At 49.0% G+C, this 22,611-nt stretch overlaps 2 protein-coding genes across 2 annotated transcripts in view; one reads left to right on the forward strand and one right to left on the reverse strand.

Annotated features, from left to right (window-relative positions):
• ccdc50a (coiled-coil domain containing 50a) overlaps positions 1-22,611 on the reverse strand; it is a 352,068-nt gene that overhangs the window by 195,842 nt on the left and 133,615 nt on the right. The gene's annotated exons all lie outside the window — the stretch shown is intronic.
• LOC144485690 (claudin-16-like) overlaps positions 3,882-22,611 on the forward strand; it is a 74,275-nt gene continuing 55,545 nt past the window's right edge. The window contains exons 1-3 of the mRNA XM_078203808.1: positions 3,882-3,995; positions 12,415-12,517; positions 16,919-17,083. Of these exons, the coding sequence (XP_078059934.1) occupies positions 3,882-3,995; positions 12,415-12,517; positions 16,919-17,083 (382 nt within the window). The remainder of the gene's footprint in view (positions 3,996-12,414; positions 12,518-16,918; positions 17,084-22,611) is intronic.

Consider the following 22,611-nt stretch of genomic DNA (forward strand, 5'->3'; position numbering starts at 1 on the left):
CTCTCTAAACCTCTCCAGCTCTCTACCTCTCTCTCTCCTTTCTGATACAAAGCCTAACTCTGTAACCAAGCCTTTGGTTATTCATTTCAATTTGCTCCTTATGTAATCTTGGTTGATAATGCTCCTCTGAAGAACCTTAGGACTTTAAAGGTGCTATATAAATGCAAGTTGTTGTTAGATTTTACATGAATGTGTTAATGTTTTGTGCAAATTGAGTTTGGAGAAATTATTTTGTGTACCGCTGCATGTTGTGTCCAGTGGTTTGCCATAGTCATGTGCTGTTATATATTTGAGCAGTTGCATGATTGCTTTAAGAGCAGGCCACGCAATTTGATGATGATGTCTTTGGGGTGTTTCAGGCTGCTGCTTTTAGTTTCAGTTTGTTCTCTGTACAGGAAACAACGCTTTCAATAAACCTGATGTGAAGATGCCGGCGTTGGACTGGGGTAGGAACAGTAAGTAGTCTCACAGCACCAGGTTAAAGTCCAACTGGTTTATTTGGTAGCACGAGCTTTCAGAGCGTTACCCGTTCATCAGGTCAATAAACCTGTTGTTAGTTTAAATCTACATGTGCAAACCACATCTTTTCATTTTGTTTAAAACCCACAATCCCAAAATAGTTAGGACATTACATCTGATGCTATATTTCCGTGTCAGTAAAGGATTCTAGCAGAAGACATTTTTACCCACCACATGGAAGATGAAAGTGAGGAGTGTGCAGCTAAATTTGAGTGGATTTTGATGGATGTGAGAGAGCCAGCTGATGTAAGAAACAGCACAGATAATTAAAACCACAGTCTGCAACTTAGCAACGTGGCACAGGACACTGACTGCTGGGTGAGTTTGCATGGATTGGAATGCTCCAGTGCTGACTCCTGCAGGGATGCAGGGAGATTTGAGAATGAATTGGAAACGCTTCCAATCTCAATGGCAGAACAATGAAATTGCCACAGTGCCAAACACGAAACCTGAACAAATAAGAGTAACAACTCTGTTATTAACTCTGGGGAAAGAGTGCTACACTCTGTCTAGCACCTGAAACCTCACTGAGCAGCAGAAAAGCCACACTTATGACATTTTAGAGGGCTTGAGCACCCAATTTGTACTCTTGGCCAATGTTATTTATGAATGCTATGTGTTCAAAAGCAGAGCTCAGGAAGAAGGAGAGGACATTGGTTGGTGTGCGACTGCACTGAGAGGCTTTGCTGAATCTTGTGAGCTTGAGTAACTGAAGGATGATGTGATCAGAGGCAGCATTGTTTTAGCAGCAGGAGATCCTGCTGTGAGAGCACATCGACAGAGAGAAAGGAAACTTGCAGCTGTCTTTCAAACATGTCTATTCTAATGGTGCAGGTGTTTTCTGTGACCTTAGGCAGTCATTGTGGATTCCAGTTTGTCCATGCCCTGTTCCTACCTACTCAGACTTCCTGCTGCACACCAAATTTCAGGAACTGAAATAAAAAGAGATGATGTGATTGCTCTACGTTCGAATGAATGGACCTAAATATTTTAGATTTTTCTCTCTGTAGATACTGACATCACTGCTGAGTATTTCCAGCATTTGCAGATTTCTAGAATCAGCAGAATTGTGGCCCAGGATCAGGGCTGTTCCTGCTTTTATTTTGCCCCCCTGTAATTCAGGGGGTGGTGGGGGGAAGTCGGGTGGGGGAGGTTGTGGGGGTCGGACGGGGGGGGGGGGGTGGGGGGGGGGGTTGTGGGGATTGGGGATGGGGGACGGTGGGGGGGATGTAACTGGTATTCCCAGTTTTACTGCTGTCACTCCAATCGCTTCTGAATTCAATCTAACTTCCTGATTTTTCTGGATCTGCCATTCGGATTTGAAAGATTTATTTGGAAGGAGAAGGTCTGAGATACTAAATGGACTTTCCATCTTGTCTTATTCATTCTTCTGAATGTCCTTTCCGTACTGGGATAGGACGGTTATATTTCCCAGAAATACTGCAAGTCCTGGAAGGGTGAGACAGAGTTCAGAGGAGCTGTGATCTTGGAGGTCACTGTAATAGACAGGAGGTGGTTAACTCTGGAAGTTGCTCAGAAAGCCCAGGTCTGTGCAGCTAGTAACAGCCTCTGTTCTGACACCTCCTCTGCGGGCAAATTCAGCAACTTCACGCCCCCTGCTGGGCCAGTGGGAGAATGGCCTGGGTTGTAAGAATCTGGGGAAATCGGGCATTATTTGCCTTGAGTCATTTATAAATTGTAATACCTTGTGAACATTTTTAATTGCCTTGTTACACTGCAACATACGCTGAAGTATATTTTGAACAGTGTGTGCAATGCGCTGTGGGTAAAAGAGGCCAGTCTGAAAGGGAATTAGGGTTAGAGTTAGGGTTTGATATGACTGATTATTTATGTGTCAGGTTTTATACCGAATAAAATATACCCACTGTCATTAACAGGGGTCATCACTCTGAGCAGTGATTCCTAGCGGTTAAAGGGTTAATTGACTTTCAAACCCCAAATTTCGACAAATGATGGGAATTGGAACTTTTATTATAACATCAGTAATTGGGCGACACGGTGGCACAGTGGTTAGCACTGCTGTCTCACTGCCAGGTCACTGTCTGTGTGGAGTCTGCATGTTCTCCCTGTGTCTGCATGGGTTTCCTCCGGGTGCTCCGGTTTCCTCCCACAGCCCAAGGATGTGCGGGTTAGGTTGATTGGCCATGCTAAATTGCCCATAGTGTCCTGGGATGTGTAGGTTTAAGGGATTAGCGGGGTAAATGTGTGGGATTGTGGGGTTAGGGCCTGGACTGGGATTGTTGTCTTTGCAGACTTGATGGGCTGAATGGCCTTCTTCTGCACTGTAGGCTTTCTATGATTCTATGAACAGAAATGACTCTGTCTGAGAAATCTAAAGTACATCTAAACTCCAGGCCAGTAGCTCAACTGATGGAGCATAAACTATCCCGTTCACTGCCCATTTGGAACAAACCAGGCTGCTTTCCTCATCTGTATCAATTTCTGTGACAAGTCACTCTTGAGGTTGTCTCTTGAGCACTTGCTTGCTCTTCCCCAGGCTTTGAGCTCTGTACAAAATGAATTCTCGAATCTGCGAATAACACAGAACCAGCCAATCGGCCCATCCAGTCTGCTAATCCAGCTTTTCCCACTCTGCCTCCTCTATTCCCAATATCTCTGCAATTTCTTCCTTCAGACATTTAACCAATATTCTTTTGAAGGATTCGGACTGGGATTTGGGACTGCATCAAGCATTCAAACCACTCGCTGTGTTAAAAATACTTTTCCTCATGTCCGTTCTCCAATCACCTTAACTTTCTCTGCCCTGGGTATTGAGCCTTTAACCAATGGTAACTTTCCCTTTATTCTATCAAAGTTGTTATGATTTTAAACTCTACCAAATGTCGATTCCCAATCAAAGTCTTGTGGTAGTTTTTTTGTGGAGATTTGGCAAGAATGTTGTTTTTTGAATATATTATGTTTATATTACAACATTCTTGATTTTTTTCTCTGACGAGTCTCCCTGTCCACCAAGTAATCGGTGCCACTCGTATCCTTTATTTGTCAAGGCTCTAACATTCCGGTTTGTGAAATAATTCACTAACCTTGACCTTTCCCGTCATCCCAGTTTCCCTCCCGTTGTCCTATACAATGTCCTTGAATTCCTCGCCGACTTCCTCAATTCTTAAAACAACAACAACATGGTGTGATTTGTATTAATGGGGCAATTTGATTGGTCAGAGTCTCGGACCACATGATGCTGTCAGTTGGTAGCCAGGTGACAGTTTGGGCAGAGTTAGTTGGTCCAAGGGTCTGCAGTGAGTCTGACAGAGTCAGTGAACCCTCGGAGGGGACCAGTTTGACCTGTACGTCTTGATCACACCTTTGTGGCCCAGGCTGCGATGAGGGAGGTACTCCAGTTTGTAGCTTTCTTTATCTCTCTGGTGTCTGCGGCCTTTCTTGTTGTGGCCACATGGACAGACTGCTGGATGGTGAATGCTGACGACAGTTTAGAGGTGAGATTGGGCCGGAAATGTGGAGAGAGGAAATCTAAGTCCAGACTTTTAAAACCCAAAATGTCGATCTTCTCTCTCTGGGGAACAGTGACATATTTCCAATATTGAACAGAGATTTATTTTAGATTAAAAAAAGCAATTTTTTTGGAACAGTTTCTCTTGAATCTTGCCAATGCTTTGGATCAGACGGTGCAGGAGTCTTGGTAATTCAGGGGGGGCGACTCAATGCAAACTTTTATAGAGTTCTAGAATTTTCCATTAAATTAAATCAGAATTGAAGGGTTTTTGTTTAGTAAGGAGATGGAGTGATGTGAAAGCAAAGTGGACAGGTGGAGTTAAGATGCAGATCAGCCATGGTCCCATCGAATAGGATTGAGGTGTTGAATGGACTCCTGTTGTTTCTGTGTCACAGGTTTGTGGGGGTGGAATTGCCTCTTCTCATTCCTGCATTCCTGCAAGGGGATAATTGCAGCTGGCCGGCTGTGGAATAGAACATAGAACAGTACAGCACAGAACAGGCCCTTCGGCCCATGATGTTGTGCTGAGCTTTATCTGAAACCAAGATCAAGCTCTCCCACTCCCTATCATCCTGGTGTGCTCCATGTGCCTATCCAATAACCGCTTAAATGTTCCTAAAGTGTCTGACTCCACTATCACTGCAGGCAGTCCATTCCACACCCCAACCACTCTCTGAGTAAAGAACTTACCTCTGATATCCTTGTGGATATCAGAATAGTCAAGGAAGAGTCAGTTCAGCTAAACCAGGATTGGATTTCCCAATCTAACAGCAGATACTGAGCATTCGATCCAGGGCTAGAACTACTGGTGAGGTGATCAGATCATTCTCTGATTGGATCATTCCATGATCAGATCAGTCCCTGATTGGATGATTCTCTAGATCTTTCTCTGACCAGATTCTACCCCCCCCCCCCCCCCCCCCCCCCGGCCTTCCCCCGGTCAGAGATCTGTCCAATTGGATCATTCACTAATGTCATTGTTCACTGACCGAGTGTTTTTTTCCAGCCAAACACTTTTGGATAAAATGATTCCGCTTCTTGTAGTTAAAACATCGTGTTCCCCATTCCAGACAATCCCGATTCCCCCAATCCCGACAATCCCGATTCCCCCATTCTCAACAATCCCACTTTCTCCATTCCTGACAATCTCGCTTTTCCCATTCCCGACAATCCTGATTCCCCCATTCCGGACAATCCCACTTCCTCCATTCCCAACAATCCTGCTTCCCCCATTCCGGACAATCTCCCTTCCTCCATTCCCGACAATACCGCTTTCCCCATTCCCGACAATCCCGCTTTCTGCATTCCCGACAATCCCGCTTTCCCCATTCCTGACAATCTTGCTTTCCCCATTTCCGACAATCCCGCTTTCCGCATCCCCAACAATCCCGCTTTCCCGACAATACCGCTTTCTGCATTCCCGACAATCCCGCTTCCCCCATTCCTGATAATCCCGCTTTCACCATTCCCGACAATCCTGCTTTTCGCATTCCCGACAATACCACTTTCTGCATTTCCGACAATCCCGCTTCCCCCATTCCTAACAATCCCACATTCCCCATTCCCAACAATCCCACTTTCCGCATTCCCAACAATCCCGCTTTCCTCATTCCCGTCAATCCCACTTTCCCCATTCCGGACAATCCCACTTTCCCCATTCCGGACAATCCTGCTTTCTGCATTCTCGACAATCCCGCTTTCCCCATTCCCAACAATCCCACTTTCTGCATTCCCAACAATCCCGCTTTCCTCATTCCAGACAATCCCACTTTCTGCATTCCCGACAATCCCACTTTACCCATTCCCGACAATCCCGCTTTCCGCATTCCCGACAATCCCATTTTCCCCATTCCCGACAATCCCACTTTCCCCATTCCCGACAATACCGCTTTCCGCATTCCCGACAATCCCGCTTTCCGCATTCCCGACAATCCCACTTTCCCCATTCCCGACAATCCCACTTTCAGCATTCCCGACAATCCCACTTTCTCCAATCTGCTAATTCCTGCTTTTCCCTTGTCCTCTGGAGTATTTGCATTCCACTCTTTGTCTGCAACTGTCCTGAACTTTCGACCTGAAATGTCTCTGAGCAGAATGTCTCTCCTGCTCTGTTCTGCATTGTGCTCTCTAACTGACATTCCACAATCTCTGGGTTTCTACATGTCTCGCTTTCTTTAGAATAAGTTTCTCCTCTCTTTGGAGACTTGTTCTCACTGTCAGATCTCTTATATCAAAGACAATTCTAACTTTATTGAGATCATCTTTTATTTGTCCAATTTCACAGGATTCTGTGAGCTGTGTCACCGCAGTCACATACTGATCAATTGACAGTTTTTCACCATGATCCCTAATGTTGAACACATAGTGTTCATAAGTTACATTCACTTGGGGTTGAAAGCATGCCTTCAAGGCTTCCAAAATTTCTGCACTCTGTTTTTCCTGGTCCTTGGATGGATTTTTAGGGTGGAATATAATTTGTAGCAGTCTCTCCCCAGTAAAGTTCAAATTGTTGCTACTTTTATTGGCTCAAACTTGTTAATTAAATCTGGTGCAATCTTGTAGTTTTGCCAGTGCATAAATACCAGTTCTTCCTCATATCTCCTTTCATTTGGACAGGAGTTGAAGTGACAAATTTACAGCCATTTTTGTCTCTCCCAATATTTTACTTTTATCTTTTGCTTTGTGTTTGCTTTTCCTTGGAGCATTGCAGTCTTCCTCTTCCTGTAGCCCTGGCTTCTCTTCCAGCTTTTTAAAGCTCAATCTCAGCTCTACTCTGAACGTCATGTTACACGCTCAATGATGACACTCTTTCTGGTGTTGTGTCTCATTATGGCTGTTAGAACAAAGAACAAAGAACAATACAGCACAGGAACAGGCCCTTCGGCCCTCCAAGCCTGCACCGCTCATGTGCCCACTAGACCATTCCTTTGTATCCCTCTATTCCCAGTCTGTTCATGTGGTTATCTAGATAAGTCTTAAACGATTCCAGCGTGTCCGCCTCAATCACCTTGCTTGGCAGCGCATTCCAGGCCCCCACCACCCTCTGTGTAAAATACGTCCCCCTGACATCTGTGTTAAACCTTGCCCCCCTCACCTTGAACCCGTGACCCCTTGTGTTCGTCACCTCCGACCTGGGAAAAAGCTTCCCACTGTTCACTCTATCTATGCCCTTTATAATTTTATACACCTCTATTAGGTCACCCCCTCATCCTCCGTCTTTCCAGGGAGAACAACCCCAGTTTACCCAATCTCTCCTCATAGCTAAGACCCTCCATACCAGGCAACATCCTGGTAAACCTTCTCTGTACTCTCTCCAAAGCGCCCACGTCCTTCTGGTAGTGTGGCGACCAGAACTGGATGCAGTATTCCAAATGTGGCCTAACCATCGTTCTATACAGCTGCAACATCATATGCCAACTTTTATATTCTATGCCCCGTCCAATAAAGGCAAGCATGCCATATGCCTTCTTCACCACCCTCTCCACCTGTGCTGCCACCTTTAAGGATCTGTGGACTTGTACACCCAGGTCCCTCTGTGTGTCTATACTCCTGATGGTTCTGCCATTTATTGTATAGCTCCCCCTTACATTAGATCTACCGAAATGCATCACTTCGCATTTATCTGGATTAAATTCCATCTGCCATTTCTCCGCCCAATGTTCCAGCCTATCTATATCCTGCTGTATTCTCTGACAATGTTCATCACTATCCGCAACTCCAGCAATCTTCGTGTCGTCTGCAAACTTACTGATCACACCAGCTACATCTTCCTCCAAATCATTTATATATATCACAAACAGCAGAGGTCCCAGTCCAGAGCCCTGCGGAACTCCACTAGTCACAGATCTCCACTAGTTAGCAGACAGGGCAGACGTCACATGTCACATGATTATAGGAGGCCAGGTAGGATACTTAGTATTGATTGCATTTCAAACCCCAAACTGCAATAATCATACAGATAAATGCAAAATACTGTGGATGCTGGAATCTGAAACAAAAACAGAAAAATGCTGGAAAATCTCAACAGGTCTGACAGTGTCTGTGGGAAGCGAATAGAGCCAGCAAAGGGTCATCTAGACTCGAAACATTGGCTCTATTCTCTCTCCACAGATGCTGTCAGACCTGCTGAGATTTTCCAGCATTTTTCTTTAATCTTATAGAGCTTTGTATGATACTGCTGTGTTAGAATAAGTTGCTCACTCATTCTGAAAAAAATGCACTGTATTTAAGGCAATGATTAACTTCATTTAACACACATTAACTTGAGTAATTTCAGCCTGATTGGGGATATTATCCCTCAGCGAATCAAATGCGGGTGAGGATCCCCTTCTTTCAAACTCAATTGTAGCGAGTTACTTGTATCTCCTGTGATTGGCTGTGACATTATCACTGGATTTGGGTTGTGATGGGAATTTACATCAAAGTCAATGCACAGAAAGAGTCAAACAGTGTGCGCTGCTCACTCTCCTCGTATCCCAGTGTGCGCTCGTCACTCTCCTCATATCCCAGTGTGCGCTGCTCACTCTCCTCGTGTCCCAGTGTGCGCTCTTCACTCTCCTCATATCCCAGAGTGCGCTCTTCACTCTCCTCATATCCCAGTGTGCGCTGTTCACCCTCCTCATATCCCAGTGTGCGCTGCTCACTCTCCTCATATCCCAGTGTGCGCTGTTCACCCTCCCCATATCCCAGAGTGCGCTCTTCACTCTCCTCATATCCCAGAGTGCGCTCTTCACTCTCCTCATATCCCAGAGTGCGCTCTTCACTCTCCTCATATCCCAGTGTGCGCTCTTCACTCTCCTCATATCCCAGAGTGCGCTCTTCACTCTCCTCATATCCCAGAGTGCGCTCTTCACTCTCCTCATATCCCAGAGTGCGCTCTTCATCCTCCTCATATCCCAGTGTGCGCTGCTCACTCTCCTCATATCCCAGTGTGCGCTGTTCACCCTCCTCATATCCCAGAGTGCGCTCTTCACTCTCCTCATATCCCAGAGTGCGCTCTTCACTCTCCTCATATCCCAGAGTGCGCTCTTCACTCTCCTCATATCCCAGAGTGCGCTCTTCACCCTCCTCATATCCCAGAGTGCGCTCTTCACCCTCCTCATATCCCAGAGTGCGCTCTTCACTCTCCTCATATCCCAGAGTGCGCTCTTCACTCTCCTCATATCCCAGAGTGCGCTCTTCACTCTCCTCATATCCCAGTGTGCGCTGTTCACCCTCCTCATATCCCAGAGTGCGCTCTTCACTCTCCTCATATCCCAGTGTGCGCTGTTCACCCTCCTCGTGTCCCTGTGTGTGCTCTTCATCCTCCTCATATCCCAGAGTGCGCTCTTCACTCTCCTCATATCCCAGAGTGCGCTCTTCACTCTCCTCATATCCCAGTGTGCGCTGCTCACTCTCCTCATATCCCAGAGTGCGCTCTTCACCCTCCTCATATCCCAGTGCAGCGCTAGAATTTTACATTGATTCACTTAAATCTGGATTGGAAAGTTTTTGTTAAGTAAGGAGATAAAGGCAGGGGCGGCACGGTGGCACAGTGGTTAGCACTGCTGCCTCACAGCGCCAGGGACCCGAGTTCGATTCCCAGCTTGGGTCACTGTCTGTGTGGAGTTTGCACCTTCTCCCTGTGTCTGCGTGGGTTTCCTCCAGGTGCTCCGGTTCGCCCCCCACTGCCCGATAGATGTGCTGGTTAGGTTGATTGGCCATGCTAAATTCTCCCTCAGTGTCAGGGGGATAAGCAGGGTAAATATACGGAGTCACAGGGATAGGACCTGGGTGGGATTGTCAGTGGCGAAGGTTCAATGGGCCACGATCAATTCAGAAGCGGGATGTTATCTGGTTGGCCACGGGAGTGGGAGTCGGCATGAATCGTCCCTGCATTGGATCTGAGGCAGGAGGGCGCACGAGTGGGGGGCGCATTGTCCAATGGCAGCGCACCATGAAGTTTAAAGGCACATTCAATGTTAGACCCACATCCCATCAGCCACTCAGGACGGTTCTGACTCTCTGATCAGGTTCATCCCTCATGGAGCCACGGATGAATATGTCATCCATACGGAGCGTGGAGTTCTAGAGTGGGAGTCATTGGGAATGCTGGGATGTGGGTCACTGATGTAACGGGAGGATAAGGGATTACATTCACTGGAATTCAGACCGGCCCCTCCTCCTGCCTGGTCTGAATTCCAGCGAATGTAATTCCGTATCCTCCTGTTACATCAGTGATCCCAGCACTCCCAATGACTCCCACTCTGGAACTCCATTCTCCATATGGATGACATATTTATCCATGTCTCCATGAGGGATGAACATGATCAGAGAGTCAGAGCGGAATTCCTGATTGACAGCCAGGTGGCCCCCACCTGGCAAAGGAGACCCTAGGCAGAGGTGGCAGCTGGGGGCAGTGGGCATAACCGAGTCCGGTGTGCCTGGATCCAGTGCTGGTAAAGACTCAATGAGTTTCTATGCTTGGCCTGGGTGAGTAGTGATTGTGTCCAGTGTGGCACTGAGGAAAAGTGCCCGTCCATAGTTGCAATTGAGGGTTTCAGGGAGTTTCAGATCACAGATCTGCTCACACATCCCCAAAGCTGCAGAGATGAGCTGGAAGCCCCGGGTCCATCGAAGGGTCAGATGTCCAGAGGGCTGGGAAGGCTGTCCAACCTTTCGGAGGTGGTTGGAGTTGGGGGAAGGGTGATGTGGCGCTGGCGTGGGGAATTCAGTATCCAATGGAACTCTACACTCAGAGCCACAGCAACTGGGAGAGAGCGGCAACTGGTGCTGGGGTTCCCACCCCCACTGAGCATGCACATCGCGAGCGACATTCTGCCCATGAAGTGGTTAATTGAGTGTGATACAGATGAATGTTGAGCCTCAGAGAGTTTGGTTATATTCAGACTGCATTAATCAGGCAGAGTGTGTTTTATACTCAGAGTGTCAAAATATCCTGCTCACCCATTCTGCAAACTGCAGTCTAATTCAAGGCAATGATTAACTTCATTTCACACACATTAACTTTCCTCATTTCACCCGACTGGGGAACTCACAGGTTTGGTGAACTCACATTTTTCATTCAATGTTAGACCCACATCCCATCAGCCACTCAGGACGGTTCTGACTCTCTGATCAGGTTCATCCCTCAGGAAGCCACAGATAAATATGTCATCCATACGGAGCGTGGAGTTCTAGAGTGGGTGACATTGGGAACATTTCCAGAGCAGACGCTATTGCAAAGGGTAATCTATTGAAACAATAACAATTCTCATCAAAGTGGTCAGCATTCGGGATTCCATGTCCAGACTGTTAGGGATCAGATCAGAAATTGCAAGGTATAAAGTGAAGTTAGACTAGTCTCTAACTGTTTTTGATTTTGGCATTAGGGTGAGAATAAGGTGAGATTCTGTTGACACACTAGGAATCTTCTGTTAAAACAAATTTTATTTAACAATACAGTTTAACTATAACAAAAAGTATTAGCAAAATTTTACCAATTGAAATACGTACATGACAAACTACTATTCTTAATTGCTAGCCTATCTCCATCAGTTCCAATTTAAGCAATATTCCTCATAGACATAAACTCCTCTTCCAAATGAGTTTGCAAACAGCAGTCTCACGTGCTGGTATGGTTGTTGCTTGGCTTCAAGCCTCCAGAACACCTCTGGAGAGAGATATCTATTTTCCAGCAGGTCCCAAATTACACTCTCCAGAGAGAGAGTGAGAGAGAGAGCTCTACTCCGTGCAGACTCAAGCAGAAAACTGCCTGCTTGTCACTGAAAGTGTAACGCTGCTCATTGGCACATGACTCGGCCTCTGTGAATCAAAATAATCAAACCCTACTCTGAAACCCTAAGAGGCAACCCAAATGGAGAGTATTCCATCCCATTCCTGACTTATTCCTTGGAGATGGCGGACAGGCTTTAGGGAATCAGGAGGTGAGTTACTCGCCGTAGGGTTCCCAACTTCTAAAGCCACAGTATTTATATGGGTAGTCCAGTTCAGTTTCTGGTCAATGGTAACCCCAGAATATTGATAATAGGGAGTCAGCAATAGTTATGTCATTGAATGTCAAGGGGGAAACTGTTAGATTCTCTCATTGGAAACGGTCATTGCCCAGCATTTGTGTGGTACAAATGTTCCTGCCACTTGTCAGCCCAAGTCTGGATATTGTCTGGATCTTGCTGCATTTGGACATGGATTTCTGTAGACATTATTCAAAAGCAATTGGTGAAACACTGGCCAATATTAGAAACCCGGTTCCAGAGGCTACAAATCTTGTGGCTTTGTAAAGGTGGAAAGGCCGATATTCTCCAGGTCTGATAACCATCGTAACCTCACTTTAGACGGATTGGTTCCTCTTGGATTCATTTATTTTTCAGCTCTGACTATCTGTTTGTGATATTTTTGCTCAGGTGAGTCAGAAGTGTCGTGGTCTCTGGTGGGAATGTGTCACAAGTACAGTTGATGGGATTCGAACGTGCGATGACTATGATTCAATTCTATCTGACCTTCCCTGTGAGTATCGTCTGACTGCTTTTGTGCCTTAGCTCTGTGATACGATAAATAAATTCAATTTTTGTCTGTTTCCATCAGATAACACTTTCCAGTCACCGAGACAGTGTAACCCCAACCCTAACCCACAGTCTGAGAATGGTCTCAGCGCTGGGAGCCATGAACAAATTCTCCAAACTCGACTCTGCTCAAACCTGGCCACCAGGTGGAATGTGGAGTTACCCCTTCAATCATTTCCACAAATGCACCAAATTTCAAATAAGTCAGGATTGTTCCCTTATCATTTTTCAGTGATTAATGCAATCAAAGTGCTTGTCATTCTACATGAGAGTTATATGAAAATCATCCAACAGATTGGTGACAATATTGTAAAAATCACATTTCTTTGTATTCATTCAGGGGATGTGGGAGTCACTGGTTGGCCAGCATTTATTGCCCATCCCTAATGGCTCTTGAGAAGGTGCTGGTGAGCTGCCTTCTCGAGCCGCTGCAGTCCCTGAGGTGTTGGTACACCCACAGTGCTGTTAGGGAGGGAGTTCCAGGATTTTGACCCAGCGACAGTGAAGGAACGGTGATATATTTCCAAGTCAGGATGCTGAGGGGGACTTGGAGAAGATTGGTGATGTTGAAGGAGCCTTGGCGAGTTGCTGTAGTGCATCTTCCTGATGACTCCTGAAAATCACTCCTTCCACTGATGGTGGAAGGAGTGATTTTTTAAGATGGGGGTGGAGGTGGGTATGAGGCAGGCAGTTTTGTCCTGGATTGTGTTGGCTTTTTGAGTGTTGTTGGAGTTGCACTCATCCAGCTAAGCGCAGAGTATTCCATCACACTCCTGAATTGTGCTTTCTCAATAGTGGACAGGCTTTGGGGAGCCAGGAGGTGAGTTACTCACCGCAGGGTTCCCAGTCTCTGACCTGCTCTTGTAGCCACAGTATTTATATGGCTAGTCCAGTTCAGTTTCTGGTCAATAGTCACCCCCAGAATGTTGACTGTGGGGGATTCAGTGATGGTAACACCATTGAATGTCAAGGGATAATGGTTAGATTCTCTCTTTTTGGAGATGGTCATTGCCTGGCATTTGTGTGTTGTGAATGTTATTTGCCACTTGTCAGCTCAAGTCTGGATATTGTCCAGGTCTTGCTGCGTCTGGGGTGAAGTGCTTCAGCATCTGAGCAGCTGCAAAGGGTACTGAACGCAGTGAAATCATCAGGAAACATCCCCATTTCAGATCTAATGATGGAGGGAAGGTTTTTGATGAAGTAGCTGGAAATGCACAGCACAGGAACAAGCCCTTTGGCCCAGTAAACCTTTGGAAGCTTCACTTAACACGTAGCTGCCTCAGGAAATGAAGCCTTATGAGGGAAGTTTTGCTCAAATCACATTATGAGAAAAATACTTGTATAAGTATTTTGTTTGGAAAAAGCAATCCCAAACTCTGCATTGTGGACATGGAGCCCTCTCCGAGAGAACGGATCTAAGGGGATCTCAACGAGAGAAGCTTAAAGAGGATCTTATTCAGAACTGCTCTGAGGGATCTCATGTGAGTGATCTAAGAGAGCGATCTCATTTAGAAAGTGATCTCAGGGTTTTCATTCGTTGAGTCAGTCTCGAGGATCTTATTGAGAATCATGTTGCTTCATTGTTGATGGGGAAGGTCAGGTCCACATTTGCTCAGCTCATCACAACTTTTAACATCTTTTCTATCATTCAGACAGGAAGTGAGCTTGGATTTCAGCCAGCTAAGTATTCACGCCGGCACATTTCCACAAGTAAACCGAGCGATTTGTGTATTTCCTTGGCTTTGGCCTTTGGGTCCTGAGGTGGGGGGAGGGGAGGGGAGGGGGTTCTCCCAAAAATGAAGCTGAGCACAAGATCCCACTCACTGTAAACCCACCGCTCCCCACTCCCATCCAAACAATCTCAAACCTATTGGCCAATAAAATGTGGCTCTCCTACGCCTAAGGAGATATGAGGACAGCTTGGTCAAAGAGGTGGATGTTAAGGAGGAAGATAAGGGTGTTCAGTGAAAGGATTCCAAAGCTGAGGGACCAGGAATCTGAAGGCATGGCCACCAAGGATGGAATCATAGAAATCATAGAAACCCTACAGTGCAGAAGGAGGCCATTCGGCCCATCGAGTCTGCACCGACCACAATCCCACCCAGGCCCTACCCCCTAAAATCGAGGATGTTCAGGAGGCCAGAATTGGAGAAGTGCAGAGATCCTGGAGGGTGGTAGGACTGAGGTTACAGAGATGGAGAGCGCTGAGACTGTGGTCATACTACACGCTTCATGTTGCCCGTGATCATACTACATGCTTCATGTTGCCCGTGGTCATACTACATGCTTCATGTTGCCCGTGATCATACTACATGCTTCATGTTGCCCGTGGTCATACTACATGCTTCATGTTGCCCGTGGTCATACTACATGCTTCATGTTGCCCGTGGTCATACTACACACTTCATGTAGCCTGTGGTCATACTACATGCTTCATGTTGCCCGTGATCATACTACATGCTTCATGTTGCCCGTGGTCATACTACATGCTTCATGTTGCCCGTGGTCATACTACATGCTTCATGTTGCCCGTGATCATACTACATGCTTCATGTTGCCCGTGGTCATACTACACACTTCATGTAGCCTGTGGTCATACTACATGCTTCATGTTGCCCGTGATCATACTACATGCTTCATGTTGCCCGTGATCATACTACATGCTTCATGTAGCCCCATTGTCTCTCTCTGTTTTGTTGCGGCTTCCCTGGGCCAAGTGTTTTTCAAAGGGAATATTGTGCAATGTTCAACAGAGTGGATCCACTTTGCCAGCTCACACTCTGTCACCCGACAATAGCCACCAAATGGATCCAAAACACTGGAAACCTCAACAAGTGAAAGGTCCCTTTGATTCTAGCTCTGCCTCACTAACGTGTTATTATAGGTGCACCAGAGGGTTTCCCAGAATAACAGACACTGCAAGTGGGGATCCATGATTCCCAGGATTCGAGTTTTCCCTTTAAACAATTAACAGGATGTTACGTCATAAGAAATAGGAGCAGGAGTAGGCCATTCAGCCCATCGAGCCTGCTCTGCCATTCAATGGGGTCACGGCCAACACTACTATGGCCCAAATTCCACGTTGCTGCCTGTTGCCCAAAACTCTTGACCCTCTTATCAATAAAAATCCGTCGAACTCAATGTCCCAGCATTCCCTGCTCTCTGGTGCAGAGAATCTCAGAGGTTACTGACACTCTGAGGAATGAAATTCCTCCTCATCCTCATCTATAAGTTGTGCCCAGAGTTCTAGCTTCCCCCACAAGAGGAAACACCGTGCCCCCCCCCCCCCACCACCAGCCTTTACCCTGCCAAGCCACTCCCAGAATATTAGGTTTCAACAAGTTCAAGAGTTTTCTGCTGGCCCTGAACTCCCTGTGGCCTCCTGCTTGGGTCATTTTGAACAAACTGATTTGATACGAGAGTGCGGAGAAATGATTCCCACTGAGATCCAAACATCAAAGTGGAAAATTCCAGCGAGGCCATTCAGCGAAACAGGTGATACCTTGACACCTAAAAGATGGAACCGATTGGTTTATCTTGGAAAAGGTATTCATGGACATGGGGTTCACAGAATGTGGGCATCATTGGCCAGGCTGACATTTTTATTTGCCATCTCTAATTACCCTTGAGGAGCTGCAGGTGAGTTGGTGATTTGAAGCTCTCCGGTCCCTGTGGTTGGTAAATGGAGGTGAAATATAAATCAGCCACAATCTAATTGAATAGTGGAACAGGTTGGAGGGGCCGAATGGCCTCCTGCTCTTGAGTTGAAATTCATAAAGAAGATTTCACAAAGCTCCTTTCAGTTAATAGACAAATTTTCAGACAGATAGAAAGAAAGATAGATAGATAGAGAGATAGACAGACAATGAGATAGATAGATAGATAGATATAGATAGACAGAGACACAGGCAGAGACACAGACAGACAGAGACAGGGAAAGAGGCAGGGGTGGTCTGCATTGGTCTGGGCTGGTGTTCAATGGAAGGCAGTATCTGTGATGAGTTGGTTCCCTTCACTTTCACTCCAGGATGTATGGCTCTAACATCACACAGGCCGAGTTACAAAGAGAAAAGTGATGATGGCTGCTAGAACTTTCCATTCGCTGTGACGGAGAGAGAGTTGGGCAGATTGTAAATCAGGAAATTGACTGCGGCTTCCCATTGTGTACTCCCGGTTCCGGTTTAAATGTCTGCCCAACACCATCACATTCCAGAGCAAATACTCCCAGCTCCCGGAGCAGCCCAATCAAATGGACGCTTGTTGGAGCTTGGATTTATTCCGCAGGATAATTGTGATAAGGACAAGGAAAGGTGAACTCTGACCCTGTTTGCTTTCTTTCTGACAGTGAAGTTGGTGATGACTCGAGCCCTGATGATTACTGCGGATATCCTGGCTGGATTTGCCTTCATCATCCTCATCCTCGGTCTGGACTGCATCAAATTCCAGAAAGACAATCCAGACATCAAACTGAGGATGTGTTTTGTGGCGGGGATTACGCTGCTGATTGGAGGTAACTATCTGGCCCCTTACAGACCTGGAGCCCAATAAGCTTCCAGCTCCAGACAGGAAAGAAAATGTTACATTCCTATCCTCCAATCACAATTTTGGAATGTCCCAATGTGCTTTACAACCAATAAAATTCTCTCAAGTTGTAAGCACTGATGTTCTGGAAGAAATCAGTTTGCTCAGAGCTGTTCTCACGGACCCCAGTGTGATAATGATCAGATAATCTTCCTCAGTGATGTTGGTTGTGGGATAAATTTTGGATCCAGGTACACGAGGGAGAATTCCTCTGAAAATAGTAACCTGGCATCTTCTACATCGACATGAGAGGACAGAGAGGCCTCAGATTAGCATCTCCAATCACAGTGCGGTAACAGTGCCACAGTCCTTCAGTGCCGCACTCCCTCGGTGCCGCACTCCCTCGGTGCCTCACTCCCTCGGTGCCGCACTCCCTCGGTGCCGCACTCCCTCGGTGCCGCACTCCCTCGGTGCCGCACTCCCTCGGTGCCATACTCCCTCGGTGCCGCACTCCCTCGGTGCCACACTCCCTCAGCGCCGCACTCCCTCGGTGCCGCACTCCCTCAGCGCCGCACTCCCTCGGTGCCACATTCCCTCAGTGCCGCTCTCCCTCGGTGCCGCACTCCCTCGGTGCCGCATTCCCTCGGTGCCGCACTCCCTCAGCGCCGCACTCCCTCGGTGCCACATTCCCTCAGTGCCGCTCTCCCTCAATGCTGCACTCCCTCAGCGCCGCACTCCCTTGGTGCCACATTACCTCAGTGCCGCTCTCCCTCAGCGCCGCACTCCCTCAGTGCCGCACTCCCTCAGTGCCACACTCCCTCGGTGCCACACTCCCTCGGTGCCGCACTCCCTCAGTGCCACACTCCCTCGGCGCCGCACTCCCTTGGTGCCACATTCCCTCAGTGCCGCTCTCCCTCAGCGCCGCACTCCCTCAGTGCCGCACTCCCTCAGTGCCACACTCCCTCGGTGCCTCACTCCCTCAGTGCCGCACTCCCTCAGTGCCACACTCCCTCGGTGCCACACTCCCTCGGTGCCGCACTCCCTCAGTGCCACACTCCCTCGGTGCCGCACTCCCTCGGTGCCGCACTCCCTCGGTGCCGCACTCCCTCGGTGCTGCACTCCCTCGGTGCCGCACTCCCTCAGTGCCACACTCCCTCGGTGCCGCACTCCCTCGGTGCCGCACTCCCTCAGTGCCACACTCCCTCGGTGCCGCACTCCCTCGGTGCTGCACTCCCTCGGTGCTGCACTCCCTCGGTGCCGCACTCCTTCAGTGCCACACTCCCTCGGTGCCGCACTCCTTCAGTGCCACACTCCCTCGGTGCCGCACTCCTTCAGTGCCACACTCCCTCGGTGCCGCACTCCTTCAGTGCCACACTCCCTCAGTGCCACACTCCCTCGGTGCCGCACTCCCTCGGCGCCGCTCTCCCTCGGTGCCACTCTCCCTCGGCGCCGCTCTCCCTCGGCGCCGCACTCCCTCGGTGCCACACTCCCTCGGTGCCGCACTCCCTCAGTGCCGCACTCCCTCGATGCCGCTCTCCCTCGATGCCGCTCTCCCTCGGTACGACACTCCCTCGGTACGACACTCCCTCGGTGCTGCACTCCCTCGGTGCCACAGTCCCTCGGCGCCGCACTCCCTCGGTGCCACACTCCCTCGGTGCCACACTCCCTCGGTGCCACTCTCCCTCGGTACGACACTCCCTCGGTACGACACTCCCTCGGTGCTGCACTCCCTCGGTGCCACACTCCCTCGGCGCCGCACTCCCTCGGTGCCACACTCCCTCGGTGCCACACTCCCTCGGTGCCACACTCCTTCAGTGCCGCACTCCCTCGATGCCGCTCTCCCTCGGTACGACACTCCCTCGGTACGACACTCCCTCAGTGCTGCACTCCCTCGGTGCCACACTCCCTCGGCGCCGCACTCCCTCGGTGCCACACTCCCTCGGTGCCACACTCCCTCGGTGCCACACTCCTTCAGTGCCGCACTCCCTCGGTGCCACACTCCCTCGGTGCCACACTCCTTCAGTGCCGCACTCCCTCGATGCCGCTCTCCCTCGATGCTGCACTCCCTCGATGCCGTTCTCCCTCGGTACGACACTCCCTCAGTGCCACACTCCCTCTGTGCCGCACTCCCTCGATGCCGCTCTCCCTCGATGCCACTCTCCGTCGATGCCACACTCCCTCAGTGCCGCACTCCCTCGATGCCGCTCTCCCTCAGTGCCACACTCCCTCGGTGCCGCACTCCCTCGATGCCGCTCTCCCTCGGTGCCACACTCCCTCAGTGCCGCTCTCCCTCAGTGCCACACTCCCTCAGTGCCGCACTCCCTCAGTGCCGCACTCCCTCGATGCCGCTCTCCCTCGGTGCCACACTCCCTCAGTGCCGCACTCTCTCGGTGCCGCACTCCCTCGATGCCGCTCTCCCTCGATGCCACTCTCCCTCGATGCCACACTCCCTCAGTGCCACACTCCCTCAGTGCCGCACTCCCTCGATGCCGCACTCCCTCGATGCTGCACTCCCTCGATGCCGCTCTCCCTCGGTGCCGCTCTCCCTCAGTGCCACACTCCCTCAGTGCCGCACTCCCTCGATGCCGCACTCCCTCGGTGCCGTTCTCCCTCGATGCCGCACTCCCTCGGTGCCGCACTCCCTCAGTGCCGCACTACCTCGGTGCCGCACTCCCTCAGTGCCACACTCCCTCGGTGCCGCACTCCCTCGGTGCCGCACTCCCTCGGTGCCGCACTCCCTCGGTGCCACACTCCCTCGGTGCCGCACTCCCTCGGTGCCGCTCTCCCTCGATGCCACTCTCCCTCGATGCCACACTCCCTCGATGCCGCTCTCCCTCGATGCCGCTCTCCCTCGATGCCGCTTTCCCTCGATGCCACACTCCCTCGGTGCCGCTCTCACAGAATCATAGAGTCATAGAGGTTTACAGCAAGGAAACAGGCCCTTCGGCCCAACTTGTCCATGCCGCCCTTTTTTTAAACCCCTCAGCTAATCCCAATTGCCGCATTTGGCCCATATCCCTCTATACCCATCCTACCCATGTAACTGTCTAAATGCATTTTAAAAGACAAAATTGTACCCGCCTCTACTCCTACCTCTGGCAGCTTGTTCCAGACACTCACCACCCTCTGTTTGAAAATATTGTCCCCCCTGGACACTTTTGTATCTCTCCCCTCTCACCTTAAACCTATGCCCTCTAATTTTAGACTCCCCTACCTTTGGGAAAAGATATTGACTATCTAGCTGATCTGTGCCCCTCATTATTTTAAAGACCTCTATAAGATCACCCCTCAGCCTCCCACGCTCCAGAGAAAAAAGTCCCAGTCTATCCAGCCTCTCCTCATAACCCAAACCATCAAATCCCAGTAGCATCCTAGTAAATCTCTTCTGCACTCTTTCTAGTTTAATAATACCCTTTCTATGGCCTTCAGTAAGGCCTTTGACAAGGTCCCTCATGGTGCAGAAGGTGAAGTCGCATGGGATTAGAGGTGAGTTGGCAATGTGGAAACAAAACTGGCTCGGTCAAAGAAGACAGAGGGTAGCAGTGGAAGGGTACGTTTCTGAATGGAGGGCTGTGACAAGTGGCATTCCTCAGGGATCAGTGCTGGAACCTTTGCTGTTTGTAATATATATAAATGATTTGGAGGAAAATGTAACTGGTTTGATTAATAAGTTTGCGGATGACACAAAGGCTGGTGGATTTGCGGATAGCGATGAGGACCATCAGAGGATACAGCAGGATATAGATTGGTTGGAGACTTGGGCGGAGAGATGGCAGATGGAGTTTAATCCGGACAAATGTGAGGTAATGCATTTCGGAAGGTCTAATACAGATAGGAAATATACAGTAAATGGCAGAACCCTTAAGAGTATTGATAGGCAAAGGGATCTGGGTGTACAGGTACACAGGTCACTGAAAGTGGCAATGCAGGTGGAGAAGGTAGTCAAGAAGGCATACGGCATGCTTGCCTTCATCGGCCGGGGTATTGAGTTTAAAAATCAGCAAGTCATGTTGCAACTTTATAGAACCTTAGTTAGGCCGCATTTGGAATATAGTGTTCAATTCTGGTCGCCACACTACCAGAAGGATGTGGAGGCTTTGGAGAGGGGACAGAAAAGATTTACCAGGATGTTGCCTGGTATGGAGGGCATTAGCTATGAGGAGAGGTTGGAGAAACTTGGTTTGTTCTCACTGGAATGACGGAGGTTGAGGGGAGACCTGATAGAAGTCTACAAGATTATGAGAGGCATGGACAGAGTGGATAGTCAGGAGCTTTTTCCCAGGATGGAAAAGTCAATTACTAGGGGGCACAGGTTTAAGGTGCGAGGGGCAAGGTTTAAAGGAGATGTACGAGGCAGGTTTTTTACACAGAGGGTGGTGGGTGCCTGGAACACGTTGCTGGGGGAAGTAGTGGAAGCGGATACGGTAGTGACTTTTAAGGGGCGCCTTGACAAGTACATGAATAGGATGGGAATAGAGGGATATGGTCCCCGGAAGGGTAGGGGGTTTTAGTTCAGTCGGGCAGCATGGTCGGTGCAGGCTTGGAGGGCCGAACGGCCTGTTCCTGTGCTGTAATTTTCTTTGTTCTTTGTTCTTTATAATAGGGTGACCAGAACTGTGCACAGTATTCCAAGTGTGGCCTTACCAATGTCTTGTACAACTTCAACAAGACGTCCCAACTCCTGTATTCAATGTTCTGACCAATGAAACTAAGCATGCTGAATGCATTCTTCACCACTCTGTCCACCTGTGACTCCACTTTCAAGGAGCTATGAACATGTACCCGTAGATCTCTTTGCTCTGTAACTCTCCTTCAGTGCCGCATTCCCTCGGTGCCACACTCCCTCAATGCCGCATTCCCTCGGTGCCTCACTCCCTCAATGCCGCATTCCCTCGGTGCCACACTCCCTCGGTGCCTCACTCCCTCAATGCCGCATTCCCTCGGTGCCACACTCCCTCAATGCCGCATTCCCTCGGTGCCGCTCTCCCTCAGTGCTGCACTCCCTCGGTGTTGCTCTGCACACACAGGACAGAGAATCTCGAGAGACAGGAACAGGAGAAAACCAATTGCCTTGCAGAAGCTGTCCCACTATTCAGTTCAGCTGTGGTTAGAGACAGCTTTGACAATGTACTCAAGTATCTGGAGTAAGATTTAAATTCAGAAAGAGGCAAACCCGTGAAGTACAGCTGACGCACACACACAGACTCCCAGGTTGTTCTCACTGTTCTGCACTTCCCATTTTAACTCCGAAGGAAGCCGCTGCCCAAATATCTCCTCTCTGCCCTCCTGAAGGCCGCTCGTCTTTTTTAACGTTCATGTTTGGGATGTGAGTCTCACTGGCAAGGTCAGCATTTGTTGCCCACTGTTAATTGCCCTTGGGTGTGAGCCAACTTCCTCTCCCCATGTAGAGCCTTTCACTTTTCTGTGGGAGTCTGACACAACCAGATGCGTTGCTCAGAGGGCAGTTAAACATCAGCCACATTGCTGTGGCTCTGGAGTCTGCAGGCCAGACTGGGA

Source organism: Mustelus asterias, chromosome 3 (genome assembly GCF_964213995.1).
Source record: "Mustelus asterias chromosome 3, sMusAst1.hap1.1, whole genome shotgun sequence".
Classification (NCBI taxonomy): Eukaryota; Metazoa; Chordata; class Chondrichthyes; order Carcharhiniformes; family Triakidae; genus Mustelus; species Mustelus asterias.